At 37.2% G+C, this 21,197-nt stretch overlaps 1 protein-coding gene across 4 annotated transcripts in view; it reads left to right on the top strand.

The window, feature by feature from the left end:
- Positions 1–15,111, top strand: part of GALNT1 (polypeptide N-acetylgalactosaminyltransferase 1) — a 164,126-nt gene extending 149,015 nt beyond the window's left edge. For all 4 annotated transcript variants that reach the window (XM_040548972.1, XM_040548973.1, XM_040548975.1 and 1 more), the window contains 6 exons: positions 489–606; positions 1,562–1,742; positions 8,987–9,126; positions 10,245–10,343; positions 11,132–11,266; positions 13,478–15,111. In XM_040548972.1, the coding sequence (XP_040404906.1) occupies positions 489–606; positions 1,562–1,742; positions 8,987–9,126; positions 10,245–10,343; positions 11,132–11,266; positions 13,478–13,624 (820 nt within the window). In that variant the 3' untranslated portion in view covers positions 13,625–15,111. The remainder of the gene's footprint in view (positions 1–488; positions 607–1,561; positions 1,743–8,986; positions 9,127–10,244; positions 10,344–11,131; positions 11,267–13,477) is intronic.
- Positions 15,112–21,197: the final 6,086 nt, after the last annotated feature.

Genomic DNA, 21,197 nt, shown 5'->3' with positions numbered 1-21,197 from the left:
CTTTTACATCCTACCAATAAGGAAGTTGTAAAGAAAATCTATTTGTAACTCCGATTGTACAATTTTCTTGTATTAAGCAATAATAGTGAAAGCAAGCAGGCCACTTCACGGCCTTTTGTAATTTTTCAAGAGTAGTTGACAGAAGTATAAATTTCCTGTAAGAAACTTTTCCCTTTTATGAGAGTTACCATCACTGGAGGCAGAAGTCTCCTTTTCCAGGAATGGTAGCAGCTTACTGGGGCTGTTTCTCTATACAGAGTCAAACTTGAAGTGAGAAAACAAGAACAACTGTCACTAGCTGTTCCTTCTCTGGAAAATTTTGAGCTAGCAAATGCATCAATGGTAACTGAATTTGGACAGAAACCTACTGAGAAGGAACAAATTACCAACTGGAGAAATAAAAAGCCATTTTGTCAGTGTAAGCGTGAAATGTATTTAATTATGTCTTCATAGTGACTGATGCTTATTTTTTTTGGTCTTTCTTTCAGGACACCAACAATGGCAGGAGGTCTTTTTTCAATAGACAGAGATTACTTTCAGGAAATTGGGACATATGATGCTGGAATGGATATTTGGGGTGGAGAAAACTTAGAAATTTCTTTCAGGGTAGGTAAAAATTCACCTCTGTTCAGTGTTTTATTACAGTCAGGACATTTCGAGTTCTACAAAATACAGATATGATGCCTGCAACAGCGTCCTCTCCTTTTGCAGTTAGCAGTATACTTCCTGTCAAGTTCCTCCAGTGGAGATGTGCAGAAACTGTACCTATTAGTGAGGAAAAGTGTATGATGAGTAGCTGAAAGGCTTATGACAGAAATGTAATCAGAGTGTTCATCCTGAATAAATACATGGGCTTTTTTAAGAAGGAATTCAGTTAGAAAATCCACTTGGCGAGCATAAGTTAAGAGTAATGCTGTCAGTGATGTTTAGCACATCAGTGAAATGTGAGCAGCTCTGTTACTCTCTATTCTTGTTGTTCTCTACCCTAATGATTTCATGTTTTCAGTTGGATGTGGACCTAACCACTGTTGTTTCACTTTCATTGCTACCAAATAGAACTGTTTCCTTTTGTTTCACTTGTCATCTCAGAGTATATAGATGGGCACTTCTGTAGAAATTCAAGTTTCTGAATCTGCTATTTCTGAATCTGAGGTCCAAAATAAAACTGAAAATACTTCCCAAGTAAAATTTTTCAAAATGTATCTTCTTTTTACATGGAGAATCTATTTTATAGTAGACTGTGTGGACAAATTACTACCTGTTATTCCTTGTGATTCTTGTGAGCCTTTTCCTTCCTTTGCTGTCAGCTTGCCCAGTTCTCTAAAGTAATCCCATGCTGTGAGGCCTGATAAACTATTTCTTATGCTATCCTACTCACACTTGTGAGCATTCTTACCTGTGGAGCAGGAAACAGACTTATTTTTCCTCTTCCATGCAGTATGTGTATGTTTTAGATGTTATCTAATATTTCTCCAACTTGAACAAAAGCAAATAATTACAATGTTAAATATATATCTTTTATCCATTTGAAGCTATGCAGTAACTGTTAATTCACTTTCAGATTTGGCAGTGTGGTGGCACTTTGGAAATTGTAACTTGTTCACATGTTGGGCATGTATTCAGAAAAGCAACACCATACACTTTTCCAGGAGGTACGGGGCAAATAATCAACAAAAATAACAGACGGCTTGCAGAAGTTTGGATGGATGAATTCAAAAACTTTTTTTATATCATTTCCCCAGGTGAGCAGGCCTTTGGTTATGAGAAATATCTATTAAGAATTTAAAAGAATTACTACTGGTAAAGAACATGAGTATTATGAGCATTTAGATAAAAATGTTATCGCTTTGAAGTTTGTAAGACAAAGCTCATGTAAGATGTACAAAAAGGAAGACCTTAATTAAAAAATAATTTTGTTAGCCTAACCAGAGATGTGCCCTGAAGTCTTTGAAGCCTTTTTTTTTTTCTTTTAAATATGAACATGACTTATGAATGAGCTTCCTGTGCAAGGGAATTAAAACTCAGTAGAACGTCAAAGAGTTCAATTGTAGTGCTGAAAGCTAGCCATCCGAATGCATCTCATAACGTGCTGGTGTTTGGCTTCTGGCTTCTGTGTTGTAGGCATTCAAGGCTGAATCGATCAGAAATGATTTAAGTGAATTGCTGTAGCAGGAGTGGCAAAACTTAATGTCATTTGGCTTGGTAGTGTTTGCACTTCGCTATCCAGAGCGTAGGATAGTTGCCAGTATATTTGACTGTGATGTTATTTATGATGTTTCTTAAAAATGGATGTTAACAAAACATGAAAATGTAATATATGAAAGCAAATTTCCCATAAACTCAAACTTTGTGCAAAGAAACTTTCAGTAAAGGAAAGGAAGCCTGGGAAATACTGAATTATTACCTTCCACTGCAGGTTGTTTTGTTGTTTAAAAAGCCAACGAACGAGAGACAAACTTTGGGGAGCAACAGACACCCATAACTACTTGAGATATATAGAGACTTTCAACTTCAAACACTCTGCAGTAGTTTTATATGCTGAATCTGCTTTTCCAAATAAGTACTTTTAAAAACTAGTATTCCCTTATGACTTGCTTATTAAACCTGCATGAGTGTTGAAATTTAAAACCTATAATACAGTGTAGCATGAGTCTGAACAACATCAAATTTAGATTACAGGTTTTGAGAATACTTGTGAGAACAAATGACCATGCTTCTCTGTACTGTTTTTTCTTAAGAGAACACATTACTTAAGACATGTAAGATTTAAAAAAGAAAAATAAAAAAAAATAATCTTGGTACTACTCAAAGCCTTTTAGGTGAAATCAAAAGCTTAATAGCTTATGGCTACCGCCCTTTGTTTTTATTAATGAAGCATTATGAGTTCAAACATCACATGCATAAATATATCATTGAGGTAAGTTGTATATAAGTAGCTGCAATTATTTTTGGCTAAGATTGCTTTTATAGATCCATGTCAAGCTAGATTTTTGGATGTACTAAGCAGCTAGGAACACCTAACTATAAAAATAAGCTCTTGAAAACAAACCTGAATTACTCAACGCAGTGGTGAGGCTGTGTTACTTTATATATATATATAACCTTTGTAGTGCTCCCATTTCATGTGGTAACCATAAGCTACAAAAGGAAGTTAGTGTTTTCGTTTTGTAGAATTACTGTTTTGATAGGGCTTGCTTTCATGGGTTTTGCAGTATTGTGGAATATAAATGCATTCTCCTGTTGGAGAAAAGGAGTGTAAGAATTTCACTTAGAAAATCAGTAGAAGTTGAAATGGGGAAAGTAACTTCAGCAATTAGCTGTAATTGCACTGTACATTCTCTTTCCTTCTGAAAGATGTACGTTTGCATAGGTTGTTGTATGCTAATAGCCTGGACGTTTCGTGGATATGGATGTTTTCTTGCCAAGAGCTCTAAGCTGTTCTTAGAGCATCTGCACCAGCCAACTGGCGCACAGTCTCATTTGTGTACCCATATCCATACTGATGCTGCACTGAAGTTTGATGCTAGAATTTCCAAGTGTTTTAAGAATTGTAGGATCATACAGAACCTGAATAAGTTAGGTTATTCTGAAACTGGCTTGTTGCTGGGAGCTGTGAAAAAGAAATGGTTAGTACTGTGGCTCTCTTTTAGTTATAACATTTATTGTTTGAGAATGAACTTACAAATTATACTTGGTGCTGCTCATTCTTTCCTCCAAATCCATGTGAACCATTAGAGCCAGTAGGTATTATCTAGAATGAATTATTATTTGGGGAAGTCCCCATATCCCTTACTGTTATCATTCTGGTATCTCCAGGCTTACGAGGTGTGCAAACTGCTGATTTTTACCTGTTGACAGCAAATATCACTGTAAATTTTCAATGTGTCTTTCTGAGCCAACTCAGTGAATCTCTGCTGCATTGACTCGCATAGCCATGTTCTGGTTTTCCAAGCATCCTTCTAATGTGAAAATTAAATGTTTAGTTCTTGCAGGATGATGGTGTAGCGACCCTCTTGCAGACTACAGTATGCAGCCTGTGAAACTCTTTACTAGTGCAGTGCGTACTTTCAGTATTACTGTGACAGTGTCACAACTTCTTGCAAAGAGCAAGGTGAGAATTTTTTAGCTGATGCTGGTTTGCAAGCCTGGGTACAGATGAGAAAGGAAAAGAGGCAATCCTCCGTGCATCCATGTTTTTTCTCGTTAGTTGACATGGATGAGAAAATTGGATTTTGAAGGAACTAATATACTGACAGGCATCATTGAGCCAAGCTAACAAGAAATTTGTTTCCTCCTTTATATCCTTTCTCTTCTGCTCCCCTAAGATAGTGAACTACAGAGGGATTGGTCCGGGAAAGCAAACCTAAGATTCTCAGGTAGCTTTTCCCACTTCATATAATCTGAATTGTCTGAAAAAAATGGCTTACTGCTTGACTGATAAGAACTCAAGAGACTTTTTACTATTGATATAATGTAGTTAAATGGAAAGCTGCACTCTTGAAAAGCAAGCCTGTAATCCTTTTTTCCTCTAATAAGTACAACCTAGTAGGAATTATTTGTCTCTTTTAAGCTTTCATGCATTTTAGAAGCCGTCTTTCTGCTTAGAAATAGATAGGTACAGCAGGAAGCTGGGCAGGACAACTTTGCAGCAGGTTCAGCTCAGCCAAAATCAAACCTATCTCATTGCACGCAACAGCTGTTCTCCAAGATGGTAATGGCATTAGCTGTAGTCTTTCTGCATTAGTCTACAGTTTTTCTCACAGTTGTGTGTTTCAGCAGGGTGCTGTTTCCCAGACCATTTCCTGCTGGAATCCGGCACACGCAGGTGAATAGTCTGGCTCCTGTTAGCTTGTTCTGCAGACTTTGCCGCTTCTTTACGATTTTTAGTGTAGCTCTTTCCTCTCCTTCTGTAGTCTAAAATACTGTGATGGGATTGCCAAGGTGAGGTGGTGTCAATCTAAGAGTTTGCTGCAAGGAGAGCACCCTGCCCGTCATGCCAGGGGATGGGGTCCTCCCCTCACTTGTTGATTGTTCATTTAGCAAGTTAAAGAAGCTGACATAAACTCCTCAGGATGTTTTATTCTCTGGGCTGGCTTTCTACTGGTTAAGTTAGCACCTGTGTCAGCACAGGAAGCGCAGCAGGAATCTGAAGCTGAGCAAGGGAAACTGCCCCCTTCCGCAGCAGCAGCTGCAGAGCATGAGGTTGGCTTACCACAGCTACCTCCCCCACACCTTCTTATAACTACTAATTAATGGTAAACTGACCGTTGTGGCATTTTCTGCTATCTTCCGTCTAAATGTGAAGCATAGATGCTTTAAACCTCGTGCTGCACGTGAGTCTGGGTTGCAGCTCCTACATGCAGCCTCCTGTTCCTGGGCCAGTGTGCATGGCTGTCATTCAGCAGCCTCTCTTATCCCAGCTGGTACACTCCAGGCATCCCAAAAAGCAGCTCTAATGAGCTTGGGTAGAGCCTCATCTAGTGTGTATGGAAATTAATTTTATTGTTGATCAAAAGTTTTACCCAGAACGTATCTTTGATTGCACTGGAGCTGAATTGAAGAGGTAGAAGGCCTGAAAAGACAGCACTGTAGAATTATCTAAGCAAGAACCATCTAGACAGACATAGGTGTGTTATCCTGAGAACTGGATCAGTAAGCCTAATTTCTTATCACCACATGTGCCCGTCTCTAGCCAAGCATGGTAAGTCCAGGATAATGTTTCTGTTTCTGGGTGGTAGGGAGGACAGAGAAGGCACTGAGTCAATGGTAGTTGATCTTGCAATGTAGCTAAACCTATCTTCAAAATACATAGAGAGATTCCATATGGTCTTGTTTTCAGCTAGTATTCCCTATTAGCATTAACTGGAGATGTAAATACATAACTGCTTGAATTGGTTTTAATGATTATTACTTATCAAGTGTCATAATACTGAATAAAAACAAGTTCTATGATTTTTTTAACAGAAGACCGGTTTTGGATGAAACAGCTTTCATGCAGTGCTTTTGAAAAATGATTGAGTGGCTTATAATCATGATGAAAACATCATGCTTCTCGTTTTTCAAAGCAGTTTAGCATAAATATATTGCCACATTGAACTTGGCAAGCAAATCTTCAGCTCTTTTGAAATTTTGAGGACAGTAAAACTGTTGCAACATGGCCACTGGGAAGCCTAATAAATAATAATTTAATAATTAAACTCCTGAAGGAGTATTCTACTGATAGACAGTATTTGCTTGCAAAAGCAGTAGGCTATTTGTACTGTTATAGTGAAAAGAGTGGAGAATTTACTAATTTTGAAATGGTTCCTTCCCAGTCTATAGAATTATTTCTCAAAAATAGAGGAATAAATTTTTCAGAAAATAGTGATAGCATTGAGTGAGTAGCTTCTAAACATTTCTTCTGATGCTTAGTAGCCAAATTGCAAAAATGGCTGCTTGGGCGAGAAATATGCATTTGTCAAATCAAAGAATTTGATTACTTCTGAGTAAAAGTGTAAGTATAACCAAGAGTTCTGATTGATCAGTAATATGTAATGGTCTTTCCTGTTCAGAGCAGCCTGGTACTGCATACCAGATTTCTTCAAGAACAGTGACATTACCAGCAAGTGCTGAGATGAATCTTAAATTTGTACAAAAGACTGGTTTTGGGATTATTTGATATGAGTTTGCATTTTTTTTTATCTGAACATTTAAAACCAAGTATAAAAATACTGGAAGACATATCTAAGACTTCAGTGCATATATCATTTTTTGCTACTGTGTGCAGAAAATGTTTCAGAAATGTCTTTAAATGTTTGTATGATTTCTATTTTGCGGTTTTCCTGGTTCGCTTCTATTTCTACCCCAAACTGTTACCTATTAGTAACTGTGTCTGCACAGTGTAGTGCAAACCTTTAGGGATACTCAAGCCATTTTTGATTATGGAGAAGGTACCGGAAGCAGTGAAGAGACTTGCTTACCTGAAAAACAGAGTAACTTAGCCTTGTTAAAGAGCACCACTAAGGCAAACTGTACTCTTTCTGCTATCCAGTCCAGCTGCAAAGCTGATGCTAACTCTAATCCGCGTGCCAGTATATGGTTTGGAGCAGACATGACTTCAGAGGGGTTTTGTTTTTTCAGGTCTGTCATGCTAAAAATGGTTAAGTGGATATAATGTACACCTTTTATTTCAGTGTAATGGAGTGAAAATCAGCTGGCACATTTCTTCTACATGGTGACATTTAAAACTACTTTAAGAAGTAACACATTTGTACACCATTAAGTGTCACTTGGTATTTAATTCTATATGGTTGAGACTTCAATCTTATGCCATTCAGTAAAATGGCAAAACCTATTTCTTCTTTTTGTGAAAATCAGTGTAGCAAATTCTGTTGATGAATGAGTTTTGAATGCCATAAGGTTCTTGCAAGGATGGCATGATAACTGTTTTATACATCAGCTTCATTTTCATGACTCTGTGCTTCAGATCTGGTTGGTTCAGCAAGGCAGCCTGCCTTTTCTTTATCATTTCTTGAGAGAGTATTCTTTTTGATGTACAGTAAATCTTTGCTCTGGTGAGAGAGGGTACTGTTTTGGTGTTGTTTTGTTTTTGTATATTTATTTTTATTCACGTTATTGAATATGTTATTAAAACAGAAAAGCTTTCATTTGCTTTTATTCACTTACTAGTATAGTTCCCCAGAATAGTTTTTCAAAAATCAAAAAAGTCTTCTCTAAAGTTTAAAGAAATATAGAAAAATGCTAGTCGGAATTGTTTGTTTCTAGAATATTGAAATTACAAATGATTTTATTGATATTTACAAACAGCTGAAGTAATGCAGTCATCTGTCTTAATTGAGTAGAAATACACCATCTACTGGCAGTTCTATTTAATAACACAGGATACCAACTTCAAAATATCTCAAACTCAATTTCAAAAGGTCAACAATTTTAGAAGTAACTTATCATCCTCTAAGTGCAGGGATTTCTGAAAAATGCATGTAACTGCAGGTCTTTAGCTATAGTGGCCAGCTGAGCTGTCTGTGGAGGGAATTTAAATTGAGTGTTTTTTGGGTTTTGTGTGTGTGTGGTAAAGTATTACTTTGGCCTATGTGATTTGAAGTATAGTATGGAAAATACAAATAAAATGTGATGCCTGAAAACTGGAAATTATCCTACCCTTAATTACTGTTATTGGAATATTAATAACAGTGCTTAATTCTAGTGAATTAAAAATACCTACTGATCGTGCATACCTTTCACATCCCATTTCCAGATGGGATTTGAACAACTTAATGTTCCAAAGGAACTAAAACCACCATAAAGGGGTGGGAAGATACAGGAAGAATAGAGCACTTTGATAAATAAGGAACAAAAGAGAAAAAAAAAGGCAGGCAAAATACCACAAAAAAATGTAACTGGCCTAATGGTGAACGCAGTTCCTGCAACTGCTGCAGTTATATTGAACAAACACTAAATTATTAAATGCTTAGTTCCCTGTGTGAAGGCTGCTTTTTGTCTGTTTCTTTATGCAGTTAGATGGATGATGAAGGGTTCAGCAGGTGGTATCTGGCTTACAGAAATAAATTAAAATGCAGTTCTGCTTACTCCACAGAAGGAGATTGCTTTATATGCTGCACGGTGCATATACACTCCAGTTGGCATTGGGGATAGAATGGTGTTAGTGATTATAACAGTTTCAGCCTTTTCCTCTAACTTAGTAAGCACTTGCATTCATATTCTTCCACAAACCATAGCTCAGAAGTTGTCATGTGTACTACAGATGGAGTGATTCAACCTTTTGTATAGTTATCAGGAGAAAGATGTCAGAGGTACTGATTAACTTGTCCACTGTGAGTATAAAAAGCATAATGCTATACTTATTTAAAAAAAAAAGTATAGGGATGATTGTAAGCAATGTATTATACCGATCACTTTTGTATTAAATGGAATTGTATACAAATTCACTGGTAATAATTAAATACAACTTTTTTTTCTTTATCTCTAGGAGTTACTAAAGTTGATTATGGGGACATATCATCACGACTTGGGCTGAGACGCAAGCTCCAGTGCAAGCCTTTCTCCTGGTACCTCGAGAACGTTTATCCTGATTCCCAAATTCCACGCCATTACTTTTCTCTGGGGGAGGTAAGATTTTACCCTATGTATTTGTCTACTGTTTGTAAAAAGTATGTTGCACAGCAAGTTGTTTGTATTCTGAACTGAATAGTATAAACAAGTTAACCTCCAGCAAAGTTCAAGTAACTTGCACATATATTCCCATCATCTGTAAAATGATACATCTGGCTTCTCAGACAGAAAAACAAAATTTGTTATACAATACCATAATTGAAGTGTTTTCCCTTCTTTAGTACAGTGCTAAATTTCACATAAAAGGCCTTTAGAAACAGTCCTTCAGAAATTCATAGTTACGGATAACTTCGTGTATAAATTTCTCTACATAGAGAAGAGTTTTGCTTAACAAAACTAGACCAGATCAAGCAACGACTTTGTTTAAAAAACAAAACAAACACTACTCTGAACTTTACCCCCAGAATCTTCTTCAGTGATCAGCAAATTCCAGTGATCCCTAAGCTTTGCTGGACATTTCTGTCTGTCTTTGGTTTCAATGACTGTAGAGGTAGCACAGATGATGCTGTCCTAAATAAGTAGGCCCTACTCCCCCCTACAAGTCATGCTGAGCCAAATATCACACCTCTTGTAGGGTGATTTTATACCGTGTTTGTAAAAGAAAAACATTTTTAACAAAACAGGGCAGGCGTTCAGGCTGCTGCATGGATATCAGCAGGTCGATATTCATGCTGTTTACTGTATAGTAATACAGGGATTAAGGTTATAACTCAAGAAGTGAGGAAATTGAACCCAATCTCCCCTGACTTCAAAGGGAATTAAACCCACTGTGCCTAGGGGAGTGTTTTGAAACTTCTGGTAGTTTGGGGCTGGAGACAGAATTGTGTCCCTTCTGTTGTAGCTGAGTCTTTGTGGAAGAAGGGCCCACAATATGGGAAGATCCCCAAAAGAAAGCAAAGAAACATGATTCTTTAACCTAGTAGTTTGAACAGTTACCTGGGAATGTGAGCCTCAGATAGTGTTTTTTCATTGTAGTACCGTTCATATATTTTACAATTCATTCAAATAACCCCTGTGTGTATAAAAGAGAGAGTTGGTGCCAGTGTGGTTTGATATGGGCCTAGTTCTTTTCTAAAAATAACAGCTTTTTGTGATGTGCTCTTTTTCAATCCAAGATAAGAAACGTGGAGACAAACCAATGTCTGGATAACATGGCAAGAAAAGAAAATGAGAAAGTTGGAATCTTTAACTGCCATGGGATGGGTGGAAATCAGGTGACTTTTTGTAATGATATTAATGAATTGAATTACTTGGAATGCTACTCATCAGGACATCTTTTCAGTTCTTTCAATAGTGATCATTACATTTTACTTAAGCAGTAAAGTTTAGGAAAACCTTATTGAAGAAAATACCTGTAAAAAGGATTGCGTGAGAAGATCTGTTGATTTCTCATTTATAGGTTTTTGAGGACTGATTGCAACATGTTTTAGATAAACTACAAAGTCAAAATGAAATGAGGAGAGGAGACTGCCGTGAGCCACACTTTACCTCCTGTAGATTCTCTGGAACCATCTCCTGTTTAGACCTGCTGGTTTGCATTGTTAGTTAAACAAAAACAAAACGACATGCCTCCTCCTGAAATGTTGTTTTTAATGTGCATGGCTATGTGCCGAATCTCAACTTTTTTTTAACATTTGTTTTTTCATTTTGTTAATTCTTGATTGACTCTTCCAGTATACACAGATTACTTGTGTTGAGGATCATACTGTTCCTGTGCAAGAAACAGTCTGCAGTTTGAAAACATCACTTTTGTTTGAAGAACTTAGTGTTTGTACCCCTAAAAAAAAAAAAAAAATAGTATTTCTGTACATGCTGAAGAAAAAAAGAAAAAGTTCAGTGGTTATTAATGAAGTAATGCATGCAAATATTCCCCTTAACTCTCACTCCCCACTTCTTTCCCCCTGCCTCCTGACACTTCTACCCCCTACACTGTCCTGTCCCCAGGAATTCTTTGGTTGAATGCTGCTTTTTTCTCAATTTCTCTCATTCTTTCTCTGTCTAGGTTTTCTCATATACTGCCAACAAAGAAATTCGAACAGATGATTTGTGTTTAGATGTCTCCAAACTTAATGGCCCAGTAACAATGCTCAAGTGCCATCATCTAAAAGGAAATCAGCTTTGGGAATATGACCCAGTGGTAAGTCTTCTAGTAACTTGTGATATTAAAATAAGATAACTTGTGTTTTTATGTGAGCCTACACAGCAACAAAATCCTTCGTGGGACCACTGTTTGACCGTTGAATAAGCAAGGAAATAAGTCAGGATTATGTTCCCTCCGTCATTAATTCATGGTCACTTGATGAGCATCTGCATTGATTTAATTACCTAGTAACTTTTTTGGGGAGCCCTTAAAAAAAAAAAAAAAAAAAAAAAAAAACAATATTTTCAGTGCACTTCCAGATCCTATGAAGGACTGTCTGCTAGTACAGTATTCTGTTAAGGTGAGACTGGCACAGATCCTTAGCAAGCACTATCTCTTACTGGTCCTGTAGATACCTGGAATAATTTTATTTCTTCAATTCCAGCATCTGATGTCTTGCGTGTCAAAAGGTTAAAAGGAAATACTGTTGTAACCAAAAAGTCAGCATCCTGAAATTATAAGAAAAGTTTTACTTTTCTAATCTTGGTATGTTTAAGATACAGATGCTTCAAAGAGCTTTATTTTCATAATCTTTTCCATAACATTCAAACTTATTTTGAAATTTTTGTGTTGAACTCCAGATCTAGAAATCATTGGCCATTGATCCATCGATCAATGGTTTGATCTGCAAGTTCTTTACAGTATTGTGATTGGGTAGAAATGTTAATGGAAATGCTTAAATTTGAGTCTTGGAAACCATTCATTCTTTTTTTGACGTGGTCAGTTTACCTGACATAAGTAAATATGATGAGTAATATTACTTACTATATGTAGTGATTCACCCAAGAGTAAGTGGGTTTTTTTGTTTGTTTTTTGAAGGAGAAGATAGTATCTAGATAAAAAATCACTAGCATTTCCCAGGAGTTCCAGGTCGGGGTGTGGGGTTTTTTGTTTGGTTGGTTTGTTTGTTTTCCCTCTCCGTGTCTCAAGAGGGGAATGCTTTTTAACACTTATCTATTAGATTATAGATTAGATTTTGATCCAAACAAAACTAGCAAGGCTTGTCAGATTCTGCAGAGAATACAGAAGTATGTATCCTTCAGCCGAAAGAACCAAGTAGTCTCTCTTGCAAAGAATGCTGCAGCCCATAAAAGAAACTTCTCCTGTGCCTAACCCTAGCCATAAATGTGACTGTATGTGTTTTCTATCTTTGTACCTAGACTTTCCACTGATAAAATAATCTTCAGAACTTTACTGAAAGCTAGCTAATGAAGCACAAAAATAAGTTAGAGAATACTTAGCAAGAACACATGTCCATATAGTTGGGTGATTTGTCTATATTTTTTCCTTCTGCCTCTGTTCAGGGGGTGTTTATACTAGAGGGGGGAAAAAAAAAACAAGTTGTGTGTTAGTCATTTGTCTGCTTAAATGTGTTCCAGGTCCCTTCATTTCTCCAGCTGCTGCATGAGTGCAGCACACTTAACTGCTCTTTTTTTAAACATCTTGCTGCTTGTGCACATAGGGCATGTTTTTATCACTCTCCAGTCAGTTCAGTGTCCTGGCTGTGCTGCTGAGGGAGAGTAGTACCACCGATGCTAATGCCAGTCAGTGCCACACACAGGCTGATGCACTAAGTATTCAGAGTACAGTAGCAGGAAATGCAACTCCCAAAGACCTCCTCTTTTCCATAAGAACAGCGCTGAGGTAGATGGAGTGGTGTATGGAAGATTGCATGAGTAAGATTAGTAGATATTGGAAAAGATATGTATGCATCTTTATATGCATTTTGTACGTACATGTGCACTTGTATGTATACATGTTTTTAAAAGGAACATAGTTCTAAAAACATAATTTGAGGTCAGTTTTGTCCCTGACTGAGAAAAAATGGTTCAATGTGAATTGAATTCATTCTGATGTCATGAAAACTACTGTTATAACTAGTAATCAAAGTTGTACATCTTACCAGACTTTAATTGCGAACTCCTTGAAAATCCCCAGCAGTACGGTCCTATTTATGGAATAGTGGATATTGCTTAAGAAACAATGTCATTTAAAAGATTCAGACCATTCTGTTTTTTTGTGAAACTTAGTGTTTTAGTATCCACAGTACAGAACAACATATTTACGTAATCTTTAGAATGGGGATCTGGACTTGGTAACCACAGGGGTCTTGTCTAGTTCCTGTTTGCTTACAGAATTATAACAGCTATTAATAAAAAGGTTATCTTCTGCCAGGTAAAACTCAATTCTTTTTATTTTACGTTCCAGAAATTAACCCTGTTGCATGTGAACAGTAACCAGTGCCTGGACAAAGCCACCGAAGAGGACAGCCAGGTACCCAGCATCAGAGACTGCAATGGCAGCCGCTCTCAGCAGTGGCTACTTCGCAATGTCACCCTTCCAGAAATATTCTGAGAGGTTCTGAAGAAAAGAAAGGATTGACTGGGCTACCTCGGCTAATATTTTGGCTACACTGTTAAGTAGCAACAGAAGGAAACTTCTCTGCAGAATCCACAGTTCATCAGCTGTTAGAACTCCTGCAGCTTTTCAGTAGCTGTGAACCAGCCTTCCTGTATAAGGATGTGAAACTACCACACATACTAGTGAAACTGCGCCCACTGATGTTTACAGGATTGAACGAGTTTCTTCCAGCAAATAATTTAGAGAACATTTGGACAGTGGAAACATAATCAATGAAATATTCTTTCTGAAGAGCTGCATATCATTGTAGTTTGCTTGCACATCAGTAAGCTCTGCTGAAAGTGCTGTTGAGATGAAGAAAGTTCCAAGACTTTTTTTTTCCTGGTTAGTAGTGGTAACCAGACTACTAAATATAGATCCACAAATAAACAGCTGGAAAACGGATTCAATAACATGAAATAAGAATTATGTGGTTTAAAAAGAATAAAGTAAACAGGGTTTAATGGAAACTAAATCAGAACTACGAAAAGTACAATTTGTTATAGTGAAGTATCAAATTTATATGTAGATTTTATACCTCAGTGGGGGAAAAATAACCAAGTCAAAACACAATTGTTTCTCTTTTTCAATTGTGTGATAGTCCATAAATACTATTTTTTTTTTCCTGGTGGGTCTAAAATTATTTTGGGTGCAAATAAAATGAGCGTAAGAATAAACTTAGCTCTTGAATGTCAGATCAACGTTTTTTTTTATTTTAATTTCTTGGCTGTTGGAATTGTATCTTTTTATTACTGTCTGAGAACTGGAGGTTAACATGCTAACTCTTTTTGTCCAGACCTGACATTTCAGTTTATACTTGGATCAGTCAGCTTATGGACTTTCATGGCCAAACAAAAGTTTTAAGTACATTTTGAAATTCTTAAGTTAACTTGACAGAATATGCTTAGCACCCAGAACTCATACTACTGTACTATGGTTTTGTTTTCATAGCAATAAATCTTTTGTTCCTCATTTGATTTCAGTCATCAGAAAGCCAGAAGAAAAGATAGATGATTTGGGTAGCAGGAGATTGGCAAAACTGAAGGTTTTCTGGAATCCTTTTTCACTCCACATTCAGATGTGCTTCATTGTCAAGTGCATATTTAGATTAGACTCTGAATTGTAATGTTGATCTGCTGCTTTTTTCTAATAAAACCTAAAGAAAGATAGCTAAATTGGCATGTTTTTTAAAGTTAACATAGCCAAAAGCAATATGACTGTGTCATTACATTGGTCTGCATTTTTTTAAGCTGGATTGTTTTGTTAAGAAAAATCTGTGTGGGCTGATCTTGAAAATGAGCTACTGAATGCTCAGAGTATATACTGAATTTTCTTTTGGAAAGAAAAATGAGATTTACTTAATGGAGAGGATATTTTTATGATAAATGTCATTGTTTGGCCAACTGTCCTGTAAAGCAAATTAAATCTAGACTCCTGCAAAAGTTGTGTGGAATTATGTTTGACTGTTACTGCCACTTTATATTTGCTACTCCAAGCTACTCCAAATTGCTTTAGGCAGTGTTATCTCCGTTATTTCTGCAGCAGTACACAGGAGTTTTCATATGCAAAGCAGGGGAAATGTTTGTTGTTGTTTTTTTAAAAAGGCAATGTTGTATTGCTACATCTATCCATAGAATGAGATGATGTGGAGTTAATCAGGTAATCATCTAGATATATAGGTATTTTTCATAAACTCCTTTTTGGAAAGCTGTGCAAATGTCATGAGCTAGAAGTAGATTTATGAAAGTAATTGCATGGTACGGTTATTAGAAAGATATTGAAGTGTGCCCAAAGGACTAAAACAAAAAAGTCTGTCTTAATGGTTATATGAGAAGACTTATTCCTTTGGTATGGTTGGTGAAGAGGATGGGATGGGTGGCAGTGTTATCATTTGTAGCTGACGCTTTTTCTTGCTCCTTAAATTCTCTGTGGTCCCTCATGGTTTTATACTGCTTCTGAAATACAGTTTGTGTTCAGCTGAAACTGCATGTTAGCCCACCAAAATACTGTTTGCAGTCTTCTGCTGTGTTATTAGTGTGTGATGTTTTGGATTTCAGTTTAGTTTATCTTACCGAAGAAGCTATGGGGGACGAGCATGGAAGGGGAGTAAAAATGAAGTTATGTAGTAGTTCAGAAACAATTTCCCAAACTCAAAACACATCCCTTTAAAAACATTGCTAGAAAAGAGGTTCGAAATGACCCTCGTTAATTCAACAAGTCATGTGTTGGTTAATAATACCATGATAAAAAATCATTGCACAACAAAAAGCCCATGTAGCAAGCTGTGATGTTTGGAAAGCTGAAAGAGCAATCCTGCTTTCCAGCCTATACCCTACTGACGCTTCCCTGCTGAACACAGGGAGGAGAAGCAGCCAGCTGGAGAGTACCTGCAGCCTCTGGGCGTTTGGTTCAAAGCACTTTGCTCTGCCAGTCCCGTGGTGGGGCTGACTAGTGAGTGGCTGCTTCTGCTTAGCTCACCAATCTCACTGCTGCGCATCTCAGCCGTTGTACGTGCTGTGTCAGGAGACAACACGTGGTGCCTTTAAGGTTCACTGCCCCTTTTGTAATGTGCATTTCAGATATGCCGTGGTATTAAGCATCTTCCAAACACAGACACAGAATAGCTTTCCCACCTTGTTTTCTTTTAGCTTTTCCCACCCATGCAGTTGCAGCAGCTGCCTTTAGAGTTCCCTGCTGCCAGAGAGCTTAGTGTCTGCATTTACCTGTGGTCTCCTAGTGCTGGTCTTCCGCTGACCTGCGTTGTATTTTTATGCCCTGGTTCTGAATGGTAATATTAGCAGACTCTAATACTAAATACTTAATTCCTTTCCATTTAATCTGTCTTCCCCTACTGAAGTCAGTGGGAATTTTTAGAACCCCTGTAAGTATTTAAGGTTGGACTAGATGATCTTAGAGGTCTTTTCCACCCTGAATGTTTCTATGATTCTGTTTGTATTTAACCTGTTCTGAAAAATAGCATTGTGTTCATTCTTACTGCGTAACATACCTGTGTTATTAGGGACATGGATAATTTCTGGTAGATTTTCCACTCTGGTCTCTAGCACCTCTGCAATCATGGCTGCTTTGTTCAGATCATATATAGAAGGAAAAAAAAAAGACTACTGATGTCTTATTTGACATTGACAGCAAATACAAGAAGAGTGAGTGAAAAGATCAGTAGCCGTATGTTGGAGAGAATCAGTACGTCATATTTTTTGCTTTTTCTGTACTGCCCTTGGTGTGTTTAGTGTACGTTTCCTATGTATGCTCTAAAGATAGTGTTCTGTTCTACATCTTTTCTCATTTGGCTCTTGGAAGACATTTATTGAAGAACACCAGTGCCTTTTAACTGAGTTGAAATGTATTGCATATTATGGTATGACCTTTGGATAACTATGCTGTGCCAGTTCTTATTAGATTGTATTCAATATGTTCAGATACTGGAAGTCACAAAATAGTTATCTGCATGTACACACAACTGTGAATGTTTTTGTCAACCCAAGTTGCCTCATTCTGCCTGTTTTTCCAGTATGAAATTAAGTTGTATTTCAGCGGCTTTATTTTTATGGTAGTACTATACAAAAGGGCTTAACAGTCACTTTTCATATCATCACAGCAGGGGACAAAATCTGAGACATACATCGTTAACAAAAGAAAGACTCTCTGTTACAAGCTAGCTGCAAAAGCAAGATAATCATTCGAATTCTCTCTCTGAAGAATGCTTCTTTGTTCCTGTGTTTGTTCAAGTAATGTAATTCATTCACAGAGATGAGCAAACCCTTGGCAGCGTTCTTCTGATGTATTTCCCCTTCCAGGTAAGGAGAGGCAAGTATCCTTCATAAGTTTTACTGGGAAATAGTTACTCAACTTTCTTAATTTGAAAACATGGAAGAATTGTTAATGTGATGGAAAAAAAGTGCTGGAAATTTTTAACAGTCACCAAATATATTTTTTTAAATAGCTTTAGCCACCTCGCATCTCATTTGACCTCAATTGTATTACTAGAGATTTAGGGTCCGACAGGAATATGTGAGGTTAAAATGATCGGCCTCAGAGTGCTGTTGGCTTTCAGGCCTATAACAATATTCCTTATAAGTATCTTCAGGCAAATAGGTTGCTAGGTTTATGTCTGACCCTTAAATACCCTTATAATTGAGAACTGTTTGGCCAAACATAATTGTGACGTTCTGTGAAGGTTATACATGTTGTGTGCGCTCCTTTTGAATAATAAAATAGCATTTATATATGTCTAAAAAATAATAATATAGGAAACAAAAAGGGAACAAGAGCTAATAAGTTATCTTGAGACTCAAAATTAAGACAGAGAGATGAAAATCTAACTCACTACACTGTTTACTTTTTTTTTTTTGAATCCAAGCATTCTGCCTACATTTCATGCCAAGTCGACTGATCTTTACCATGTTGAGCCATTCAGCAAGGCGGTGCTAGTCCATGTCAAAAGCAACCTTTGAGATGAAAGCAAGCTGCTACTTCTGACAATAAACCAAATAATTGCCATAACATCATTTTGGGATATAGATGGTAACCTGCCCCTGAAATGATTGTGACTGGTTTCCTTGTCTCTGCCTCTAAAGCATCTCATAAAAGACAAATAGTTCCTTTCAATCTGACTTAAATGCGTCATCTCCCCCCCCCCCAGTGGATGGTTGTCTTTTGGAGTTTCAAATAACCTTGATATTATTCATGTTTTTTATTTCTTCGTATTCTTCAAACAAAACTTCTTGATTTCACCTCGTGGAGTTCTGTCTCCTTATTAACATCTTTCTCCAAGTGTTTTGTATGTTGTTTTAAGAGATTAGGTGATGGTATTCAAGGTGCTTAGGAGATCATATATTGCCATTAAAGGTGTACACTATTTCTGCTACCCATTATTCCCTCTGATAGTGCATTAAGTAAATGTTCTCATGAAGTGATAGTGGTGTTTTCTCTTCTGAACGTTCAGCTTATAACACCAGGCTGTAGAATTGATTCATTGTTCTGTTTTGCATTAAGGAGAATTTATGGATTTTTACTTTCTTTCACTGCAGTGCTATCTAATCACCTAGCTTTGGTTATTTATCTATCTTAAATGACTCTGACATCTTCAGTACTTAATGATACTGGTTAAGTAACAGATTTCTGATGAGCCCACCGTTGCTTGTCTCTTAAACTCATACCTGTGGTTGGAGTGGCCTCTGCAGGTTATCTGGTCCAAACACCTGTGTAAAATTGACTTATAAGTTGGAGCAGGTTGCTTCTGGCCAACCTGTTTATATTTGACATTGCTAATGGTGAAGATTTTTCCCTGTTACCTGATGGGAATCTCCTGTCCTGCAGTTTCTGTTGCTTCTCATCCTTATACTGTTCATTTGTGAGAAGAGTTTTGCGCAGTCAGTCTTCTCCATAGCCACCCGTTGGTTAGTAGAAGTTCCCTCATTATCCTTCTGAATACTGAATAAATGAACCTTTCCTCACGTCATGTGCTCTGACCCCCTTGACCATCCTCTACTGGCATCACTTCTGTTTGTCTTTGCTTTTTACCCTTGCACCCACAGGTACTTCTCTGAAGAACTACTTTGTAGCCAGCCTCTGAAGCTGCATGGGATTTATTATGAACACAGGACTTTGCACATGCTTTTATTAAATTTCAGGAAGTTTGTCGGTGCATTTCTCAAACTTGTTGAGATCTCTGAGTGACAATTTTGGCCTTTAGCATATTTTTCCTACTGTTTCCCCAAGTTTGTTGTTATCTATAAATTTCTTGTAGGTGTATTCCATGCCACTGTCTTGGTCACTAATGAAGTTGTTAAATAGTATTGGCCTTAGTATTGACCCCTGAAGAGTGCTGTTTTTAACAGATCGTTAAATGGACATCAAACCAGTGTTCTCTACCTCTTTAAAACTGGAAGACCCATCCAGTTAGTGTAGCTCCATTTCTTCTATGAAATGACTTTATCTTTTCATACACAATATGTGTTGTTTCATTGCAGGATAATTTCTCTGATAAATTTAATGAAAATGAGTACCTGCTTCCTTTTATTTACTCACTAATTCATGGACCCACTTCAGGGACTTTTTTTTTTTTTTTTTTTTTTTCCCCCTAAGAGCTTGGAGGAAGAGAGGGCAAAGAAAAAAAAAAACTAATTTTGTCTATAAGAATACAACTTTAACTTCAGATCTAGCCTGAATTCATGCTTTAGTTATTCATGACTCTTTACTGTTCAGATACTGTGTGCTATGTCACTTCCCTGTTTCTGGGACAAGAACCACTTGGCCATGTATGGTTTGCATACTGGAAATGAACTACTGATAGAAATGAGATTAAACCATTGTTTTTCTTTTAAGAAACTCCACCACTGCTTCCTCTAAACTCTAGAAATAAGTTTTTCCTCTAGAAATAAACCTCAATTTTGGCAAAGAAAGGCACCTATGCTGTTAAGTGGTCCAAGAAAAACCGTTGGGTTTGTGTCCAGTCCACAGGAAGTGGGACAGAAGCCCAGTCCTCATTGGTGTGGCGACTTCAGAATTGGAAATATTCAGACCAAAGAATTTGAGAACAAGCTTTGTAGTTGCCTTGGCTGCATAATGGGGAGATCTGGATTGCTTCAGAACAGAAATCGTGTTTCAAATTCTGCGAAAATGGGAGGAATTCTCTAGCTGCTGTTTTCTGTCATGGTTTTGATGTACGTGAATTGATTAATTGGGGCATCTGGGTCTCTAATGGATCTTTTTGGTCTTCTTGGCTTTCAAGAAGCTAACTGTGTAATAGACTAGCAAAGTGGTCTATGCCAGTTAGACGGACACAGCTCAAATGACCCGTTATGATGATAAATATTCTAGGATCTCAGGAAATAAAGGTTATCACTGCAGGTAACTGCTGTGATATGGCAACTAATGACCTGTTGAATGCTGATGAACTCATCACAACTTCTCCTGTAGTCTTTTAAGTCAGGGAAGTGGTGGGAATGGAAAGTGTAATTTCCATTACCAGAGCAGAGAATCTCTCCCTATGTGAAATAAAATTAAATCAATGAAAGAAATGTATCCTTGAGACAGTGAGATCAAGTTGCAGAAGTAATTCTGTTCAGATGTGGTTGTGTTAATATGGTGAATGAACAAGAGATGAATCTTAAAACCCCAAATTTTCTCTCTCCTTCCCAGATGCTGAAAACCACAGGAACCAATTCTGTACTAACCATACTTATGGCTTGCTTGAATGGAGTAGTTCTCAAAAATTACCCTTTGTAGTCAAAGCCAATCATTCTTCTGATCTGGTCTAGGCTCTTTTTTTTTTTTTTTTTTTTTTTTTGTGTGTGATCTTGAATGTGAATTACTAAAAGAAAAAAGCAAAGAATTATTTAATTGCAGACTGGTACATATTTATGTGAAGTAGTTTAGAGAAAGCACACCAAACCAGCTCAGCCAATTAATACCGAAGTTCAGTCCCAAAGCAGGAGAGTGGGCTCCCTATCACTTGAGAGGCCAGTTTACTTCTGCATTATCTGTTGCAGGCATGCTTGGCCCTGCC

The sequence above is a fragment of the Cygnus olor genome, chromosome 2 (assembly GCF_009769625.2).
Source record: "Cygnus olor isolate bCygOlo1 chromosome 2, bCygOlo1.pri.v2, whole genome shotgun sequence".
In the NCBI taxonomy this organism is placed as follows: Eukaryota; Metazoa; Chordata; class Aves; order Anseriformes; family Anatidae; genus Cygnus; species Cygnus olor.
Note: the sequence above shows the minus strand (reverse complement) of the source record. Positions and strands in the feature narration are given on the sequence as shown.